We start from the raw sequence: 8,948 nt of genomic DNA on the forward strand, positions 1-8,948 counted from the left end.
AGCCCAAACACTGTAACTAAAGAGCTGGTGAGCCACGACTAGAGAAGCCCACGCACGCTGCAACTAGAGAAAGCCTTTGTTTTAAAATATATAAAGTCCTTTGGAAATACAGAGTTAAGAGTGTTCTAGCATAATAGAAGTACATATGTCAAAATTACCTAAGGGTTTGGAAAAGGACTGGAAGGGATTACAGAAAAACTGGTTTGAATTACTAGGTGACAGGATTATGGACAAATATCTCACTGGTTTTTATTTTAGAGAACACAATCCATGTTAATGGTCTTTGAAAAGTTAAATGTTCTTCTGTTAGAACAGCTTTAATGAGACATAATTTACATATCATAAAATCCGCTCACTAAAACACACAGCTCGGTGGTTTTTAGTACATTCACAGAACTGTGCAACCATTTCTACTATCTAATTTTAGAACATTTCATTGCCCTCAAAAGAAACCCTGTACCCATTAGCAATCACTCACTATTCCCTTCTTCCCCCAACCTCTGGCAACCACTAATCTACTTTCTGTCTCTGTGGATTTGCCTATTTTCTGGACATTTCATATAAATGGAATCATACAGCATGCAGCCTTTTGTGTCTGACTTCTTTCACTTTAGTATGTTTTCAAGTTTGTCAGTGTTGTAGCATGGATCAGTAGTTCATTCGTTTTTATTGCTAAATAATATTCCATCGCACGGATATATCCATTTTATTTATGCATTCGTCAATTAATAGATATTTGGGTTGTTTCCACTTTTTTGGCTGCGATGTTCCTATGAACACTCACGTACAAGTTTTTGTGTAGACATGTTTTCAGTTCTCTTGGGTATACACCTAGGAATGGAATTGCTGGGTTGTATTTAACACTGTTTCACTTTTTGAGGAACTATCAAAGTGTTTTCCACAACGGCTATACCATTTTACACCCCCACCAGCAAGGGATGCGGATCCCAACTTCTCTACAACCTCACCAACACTTACTGTTGTCTGCCATTTTCATTACAGCCATCCTGGTAGGTATGAAGAAGCATCTCAGTATGGTTTTTTCCCCCCCACTGCTCAGCATGTGGGATTTTAGTTTCCTTACCAGAGAGTTAACCCACACCCCCTGCAATGGAAACTCAGAGTCTTAACCACCGGACCACCTGGGAAGTCCTTCATTATGGCTTTTTTTTTTTCCTATTTTATTTTTAAAATTTTTGTTGGAATATAGTTGATTTATAATGTTGTGTTAGTTTCAGGGGCACAGCAAAGTGAATCAGTTATATATAGATAGATAACTATAGAAGAGAAGAGAAGAAGAAGGCAATGGCACCCCACTCCAGTACTCTTGCCTGGAAAATCCCAAGGACGGAGGAGCCTGGTAGGCTGCAGTCCATGGGGTCGCTAAGAGTCGGACACGACTGAGCGACTTCACTTTCACTTTTCACTTTCATGCATTGGAGAAGGAAATGGCAACCCACTCCAATATTCTTGCCTGGAGAATCCCAGGATGGGGGAGCCTGGTGGGCTGCCGTCTATGGGGTCGCACAGAGTCGGACACGACTGAAGCGACCTAGCAGCAGCAGCAGCAGTGTGTATATCAGTCCCAATCTCCCAATTTATCCCTCCCCGACCCTTATCCCCCGATAACCATAAGTTTGTTTCCTACACTACTGACTTTACTTCTCTTTTCCTCATTATGGTTTTGATTTGTCTTTGTCTAACATCTAATGATATTGAGCATCTTTTTATGTATTTATTGGTCATCTGTATATCTTCTTCAGAGAAATCCTTGGTCTTCAGGTAACCTATAGTCAATCCCCATTGTTTTATGTAAATCCCCATTTTATCATCAATAAGATGATTTGGGGCAGGATCTTTTGGGAGCAACTTTTTCTCAACCCAAGGCTTCTCTTTCTAAACAGTGCTAATTCATTTCAAAGTGAGAAAAAACAAAGACATGGCTGTCCCAGGCACCCCTTCCCCCACCCTGATCTTCCCTTGTTGCCTACCGGGATGGCAGCCCGGGGGTCCAGTCCATTCTCCACCCCTGAGAGCATTTCCACTCCAGCAGCAGCTCCCCAGGAGAATCACATGACACCTGCAGAGAAGACATGGCCATATGAATAATCCTTGCGCCCGCCTGCCTCTTCACCACACCGCACCCCCATCTTATGCAAACTGCAACTGAAAGGACTTTGAATACAAACGTGAAAACTGAGTGTGGATTTTAAGGAAGGAAAAAAAGGCTGATGGATTGGACCTCAGGAGGAGAGGAGCCCTGGGTGCCAAGGGTGGGTCTGTCCCAAAAGGTGGGTAGAGAGGGCCCTTTGTGCTTAGTTGCTCAGTCATGTCTGACTCTTTGTGACCCCATGGACTGTAGCCCGCCAGGCTCCTCTGTCCATGGGGATCCTCCAGGCAAGAATACTGGAGTGGGTTGCCCTGCACTCCTCCAGGGGATCTTCCCAACCCAGGGACTGAACCCAGGTCTCCTACACTGCAGGTGGATTCTTTACTGTCTGAGCACCAGCGAAGCCCAAGAATACTGAAGTGGGTAGCCTATTCCTTCTCTGGGGGATCTTCCCGACCCAGGAATCGAACCAGGGTCTCCTGTACTGCAGGTGGATTCTTTACCAGCTGAGCTACCAGGGAAGCCCAGAAAGGGCCCTTCATGCCACACCAAACATTGGCACAAAAAGGCAGGGGACGAAAGGCAGATCTGATACAGAGCTGAGGGTGCGAGGGGACTGCTGCAGCTGAAGGCGCCAAGAACCCACAGGGGCTGAGAAACAGGAGCTCACAATTCACATTCAGGGCCTGGGCCTTGAAACTGTCCCCTGACTCCTCTCCTAGCCCAGGCTTGGCCAGCTCAGCAGGGAAAAGTACAACTGACATGGCTTCAGACGGAATGGCACTCCTGCCATGCTGCTGCTTCTCCTTCAGGCCATGAGGGTCCAGCCTGAACAGCACAGGCACATGTCTAAAGGGTAACAACATGGGTTCTAGTCCTAATTTGCCACTAACCAACTTGGCACACTGGGGCATGTATCAGACCTCTCGGATGGAGACTATGAGTGTGGATAGCGCCAAGCACAGGGCCTGATATTTACCAAGGGTAAGTGGTATCTCTAACCCTAGTGGATGTGGCCGTCCAAATTTACAGGCAAAGAATGCCACTGCCTAAGTAAGCGTGTGCGGCAGCTCAAGTCAGTACACAGAGACATCTCTTGGGGTAGCTGGCTTTCTCCTGAGGCAACCAGGCCCAGGGTGGCATGGTGGGGGATGGTGGGGACTTTGGCCTGAACCTGAGGGGGCTGCTGCCTGGTCCCACCGCAGCAATTTGTACAGACCAGGCCCGGAGAGGCACACTCACATCTAAACAAATCTCGAGTGGCCACACAGCTGAGCATGAGGGGACACCAAAAAAAGAAAAGAAAAAAGGGTTATTGCTGTCTCTGCTCTCAAAAACTCATGGCCCATGGGAGTCCCATGGCAGTCCAGTGGTTAAGACTCCATGTTTCCATTGCAGGGGCTGTGAGTTCAATCCCTGGTTGGGAAACTGAGATCCCACATGCCATGTGGCGCAACCAAAAAAAACAATCAACGGAAACTCACGGCCCAAAGACGTTACTAAAACCAAGGCACGCTCAATGGGGTTTTGTACCTTTTACATTTATCGCCTCATTCATTTCTCATAACCACCCTGGGAGTGTTTTATTATCTTAGTCTGACAGATAAGAAACAGAAGCTGATGTGGGTCAAGGAAATTCCCAAGATTCCAAGGCGGGTAAGTGGCCAACTCTACCACCCACTGCCAGCACAAGGGTCACCCCTGCTCAAGGGAAACCCTCAGACTGATGGAGTGTGATCACCTCCCTTCTGGAAGAGGTGGGTGTGGGCAAGGGCTGAGGCAGGGAGGGACAAGGGGGCAGGGAGACCTGGGGGTCCAGGTGAGGGGCTGCAGTGGGACACTGAGGTCAGCCTGGTGGGAAAGGTTTACAGGAGGACAGGAGCGCGACACTTGGAAGTGACAGAGGCAGTGTGGCCTTAACAGTGGGAGATGGTCTGATTCAGACCCTGGTCCCTGGAGCTGGCAGAGGGTAAACAGGACCCAGAGCTGACCTCCCCCAGTAAAGACACACGGAGTGAGGGGGGTGTTTGGAGGGTGGCCCCTGCAGAGCCAGCCCTGGTCAGGGCGTGATGGACCACAGGATGCAACCCTTGACCTCAGGCACTGTCTTACTACCTCACCCTCACTTCACTCCCCCTCCCACCTACAGGGATTCTCGGGCCCTCGTCCAGTCTCCGGCCACCAGCACCCCAGGCGGAAGGACCGGTGTTAGAGACAGTCCCTCTGGACAACGTTCCTTCCAGGCCACCTTGTGTGACTCAGGAGGCCAAATCCAGGTGTTCTGGCTCTAAGACCCTGGGCTCCAATCCCCTTCAGTAATTCCAGCGGCCACAGGCCTCCCCTCAGGCCACAGGCCTCCCCTCGGGCCTGCCTCTTCTGGAAGGAGCCTCAAGCCCCACAGCTGCCCTTCCCTCAACCAGCCACAGGTCGGGAGAGGAAAGGCTTAGGCCTCAGCAACCCGAACAATAGCCTGGGTTCATTAAGACCTCATAATGAATTAACTGAAAATAATATTCATGGGCGGGGAGGGGGGCTGGTAGCCTTGTTAGTAAGCAGGTGCTCCAGGCCAGAAAGGGTCTCTTCACAAGTAGACTGACGCTGAGGTCAGAGCAGGGCCAGACAAGTACCTGTCGCTTTTAAAACCAAGTGTCAGAAAAGCTACAGAATGACAGCGCAGAGGAGTTCAGAAGGCAATGGCCACTTGACAATTCACAAAACAGGACTGAGGCTATGGGGTTCATGCCACACTTTAGGGCACACCTTTCTCTGCAAGAAGCCACAGCACCCCGCCTATGTGGGTCTGCCCCGGCATGCCTCAGGGAGGCAGGAATCAGCTCAGAGGCAGGAATGTGATGGTTGATGACATGAGAACTTGCTGATGGAACCAGAATGGGGCTCAGTCTCCTGACTGCTGGGTCAGCACTCCATCATTCTCCAGGCCCCCCCCCCCAGTCTACCTTCCCATGGGACGGGTTTCACTTCCTGTCCTCAGAACACTTCACTGACACCAAAAACCAAACCAAAGGGCGGGGGCGGGGCTGCAAAGAGACCTAGGCTAAAAAGAGTAAGGGGATAATGTGGGGAACACTGCTAAAAGGTTCTTCAAACACCACTGGTGGAGTTTGGCAGAACAGATGACTTCTGTCTGCCCCTTAGGCAAATCCTAACCTTGAAAAGTCTATGTCTCCCCCTAAGTATCAATTCACCCAGACTCAACGCTTCAAGCTTCTCTAATCTCATGTAACTCTTAAATCAATCCTGTGAGAGAAGGGTGATTATCCCCAATTTACAGAGGAGAAAACAGAGGCTCAGTAGGGATAGAACTCTTTGGTTTCCTCATTCTAAGTCTTGTGTCTTTCGCCAAAGTGTTTCAGGTCTTTGATTTCAAGAGCTTCAGGCAAAACTTATTACTTTCGAACGAAGTAATAATTAACTTTGCACTCAGAAACTCAAACAATCTTACCCATCAAGTCTGTAGTCCCAACCAGCTGAGGCCAAGTCCTTTCCATGGTACCCAGGTTTCACAGTTGTCTTTTCTTAAATGTTCCAACACACAGGAAGGAATTGTTCTGATTGCTTTTCTTTCTTACGCTGCCTGGCCTTCTATGTATGTCCAATATCACTTCCTCCAGAGACCAAGGAAGAAAGAAAAGAAAAGAATGGCTTAGATGAGACTTACACTAAAGGAAGAAAAGAACTGCTGGGCTTCTTCAGTTCTGAAATACTCCATCCATCAGTAAACAGCAGGCCCCTCTCCTTAGAGACTTCTCAGCTATTCCCAACAGCCTGCTCTCTACGGCCTGAATCCAACCCTGTACCGGGCTATTGAGAACAGTCTGGCATTTAAGCCATCCAGCTGCTGTATGAACTGATGAGTCATGGTTTACAGTTGGAAAAGAAGGACAAAGTTATCTTCTGATTCAGAAGGGCAGCTGATCTTTCAGACATGTGAGTGCTGGGTGAGTAAAGTATACCTCTTTCCACCTGAAGACAGCTGAATTTCTGGACAAGTGTCTTGAGGCAGGAGAAGGGAGTGGAACAGGCTTTAAAGTCACCAGATGCCAGCTAGAGGGAGAGAAATTTCTAGCCCTGTGATTCCCAAACCAAAGGCTAGTGAGTAAGGCCAGAAATGTGAAGTCAGTGAAGACAGAGCAGTTTTCTTTCCTCCTTCCTTCCTTCCATCAATAACACCCATCTCCCCCATATTCTTGTCCCATCCTTAGGATTCCAGCAAGGACCAACTCTGAATGAATGATAATAGGAACTTTGTCTGACTCATTCACCATTGCATTTCTGGTGCCTAGAGCAACACACAGCACACAGTCGTGCTCAAAAAATATCTACTGGATGAACCGAAGAATAAAACAAAAATAAGGCTCAGGGCAGGAATCTCCATTTCACAGGCTGAGGGAAGCTGAGGTATACAGTTCTCAGCCAGGATGGAACACCTTCCATTAAACCACCCTGCCAGCTGGCTAAAACTATTTCAATATATCCCACCTTAATAGGGTGGGGGGTAGACACTGAAGGGAGAAGAGCATTCAACTTTTCAAAGGAACAAGACTATAAATGGCAAGAGGGCTTCCCTGGTGGTCCAGTGGCTAACATTCCATGCTCCCAATGCAGGGGACCTAGGTTTGATCCCTGGTCAGGGAACTAGATCCTGCATGCCACAATTAAAAAGATCTTGCGTGCTACAACTAGAACTCAGTGCAGCCAAACAGGTAAATAAATATGAAAAAAAGAGACCATGAATGGCACACAAAGACAACAGGTCCTACTGGGGACCCTTTAAAATTGCTACCAAATGGCCTCTAAAGCTAGGTCGTCAGAATTGGAAGAGAATGTGTATCCCCAAAGCCCAGGCAACGATAAATGATGAAAGTGGGGCCTCAGGAATGTCCCTCTGTCTCAGCTACTCAGATATCTGGGCTCCTCATGTTCATGGGTAACCAAATGGCCCAAACTCAAAGATCCAGCACCTGCAGAAAGAGGAAGTGATTCAACAGCGCTATACCCGCCTGAGCCTTAGCCTCCTGGGAGCCCTCTCACCTACGCTCTTCACAACGTGTTACATCATCTCTGGCATCCACTGCGTGCCCTGCGTTCAGTGTCAGGACAGGCCTGCTCTCAGCTCTAGCTGGCAGGGGCACCAGGCGAGGGCGCATAACAAGTGACCACACACATGGACACGGCTCTGTGAACACTGCCAACACAGTGGTGCTCCCTGAGCTTACTCCCGGCCAGAAAACCAACCAACAGGAAGTGATGGCTTCCACTGCCCCAGGCTATGTGGGAGCCAGGTGAGTGGCCATTCTTCACCTTCCAGGTATCTGGTGACACCTACCATTCCAGCGGCAGCACAAGTCATTTACTATGAATGTTAGACATACAATTTCAGGGGGCAAGTCCAGGGGACCAGACATCTGGGAAAAAATCCCTGACCCTGACCCAAGGCAGGGAGCTCTACTTCTCCACACTTACCTGCCACCTGAGGCCCTGCCTGCACCCATCAAGCCCCTCAGTGTCTAACTGCTGGGTTCCCGGCAAGCAGTGACATTTGGCTGTTGAAGGGCAGCTAGTGAGGTTGGCGGGGGGACTCTTCACTAATTCTCAGACTGAGTGGGGACTGGGTTAAGGGAAAAATGGGTGTAGAACTGAGATGGGGACAGCAGAGGTGAGAGAGCAGGAGACCTCATTTTTAATAAGATTGGGTGAGAATGCTAAGAACTGAGCACCAAGAGTCGGGGGCAGTTTAGCAAAGACTTAGGGACAGGAGTGTCCTCTGATGGTTGGAGATGGATAGGAAGTCTATGGTGGGCTAAGAAGTGAGGGGTTGAGTCTGTGAAGACAAGAGGCATGTAAAATTTGAGAAAGGGCTGAGATCAGAGTTATCAAAAAGAAAAGCGTGTGCTCAACAGGGCGTCTACTTTGGTGGTGGGTCTTAAACGACAGTGGGACAGAGATGGGGTGTTCAGGATGGGCATACCTTGGGGAGCTGAGCAGAGGGTGTGGAAGATTAGGATAAGAAGGCTGCTCAGGAAAAGGGCGAACCGAACCAGAATCGAGGACAGTGTGCAGTATGAGGATCGCCAAAGGGGTTGAGAGGTAAAGACGACATGTGTTGGGGGTAAGCAGAGGCATGTGGTCAAGGTCAGGGGTGGAACTGGGCTACAGTGAGGTCAAGGATAAGGCTGCATTTACGCAAGACCGGTGGTGGTGGGGTGGGGTGGTAAGCCCTAGGGTCAGGTCACGAGTGGCAAATGGAGGGGAAAGGCCAGCAGCGGCAGTGCGGCCGAAGGCTACAGTCGGAGTGGGGCGCGGAGCTTGGGCTGGGAAGGGTGAAGGCTCAGAAGCAGGGCAGTCTCAAGGCAACCAGGGGTCTGGGCTCACGGAGAGGGCTGGTGTCCCCTTGCCCATATGCGTTCCGGCCTCGCCGCCCCTCTGCTGCCCGCCTCGCCCCGGATCCTCAACTCACCGAAGGGAGAAGCGAGGGGGCGGGGGCACTGCCAGCCGCTGCAGCCCGTAAGCCTCGGATGGGACGCCGCGGCCTCCCGGCCACTGACAACAGGAAGCGGCTCCCGCGGCGCCGGACGCCGTCACGTCAGCTCTGCGTCCGGTCCCGCCCCTGCCCGTGGAGCCAATCGTGGGGCCCGGAGGGGCCTCGGGGCGGGGCCAGCGCTCTCCGGTGCCGGAGGATTCCCAGCCCGGGTGTAGGTAGATACGTGGTCTGGGAGGCTCATGGTCACCGTACCCTAGCGGGGCGCGGAGAAGCAAGGCCGCCGGCGTCCGGCGGAATGCGTCCTCACTGCCCGCCTTCCGCTGGATCTGTGTCAGA

At 50.3% G+C, this 8,948-nt stretch overlaps 1 protein-coding gene across 5 annotated transcripts in view; it reads right to left on the minus strand.

Moving 5' to 3' along the window:
• Positions 1–8,676, minus strand: part of PLEKHM1 (pleckstrin homology and RUN domain containing M1) — a 54,612-nt gene extending 45,936 nt beyond the window's left edge. For 2 of the 5 annotated variants that reach the window (XM_061392173.1, XM_061392178.1), the window contains exons 1-2: positions 5,574–5,661; positions 1,992–2,080 (exon numbers count right to left, since the gene is read on the minus strand). In XM_061392173.1, coding sequence (XP_061248157.1) covers positions 1,992–2,039 — 48 coding nt within the window. In that variant the 5' untranslated portion in view covers positions 2,040–2,080; positions 5,574–5,661. Of the gene's footprint in view, positions 1–1,991; positions 2,081–2,780; positions 2,960–5,573; positions 5,662–5,789; positions 5,909–8,588 lie in introns of those variants that run through there. The other 3 variants (XM_061392175.1, XM_061392174.1, XM_061392176.1) reach the window with 3 other exon arrangements.
• Between the last annotated feature and the right edge of the window lie 272 nt (positions 8,677–8,948).

This window comes from Bos javanicus, chromosome 19, assembly GCF_032452875.1.
Source record: "Bos javanicus breed banteng chromosome 19, ARS-OSU_banteng_1.0, whole genome shotgun sequence".
NCBI lineage: Eukaryota > Metazoa > Chordata > Mammalia > Artiodactyla > Bovidae > Bos > Bos javanicus.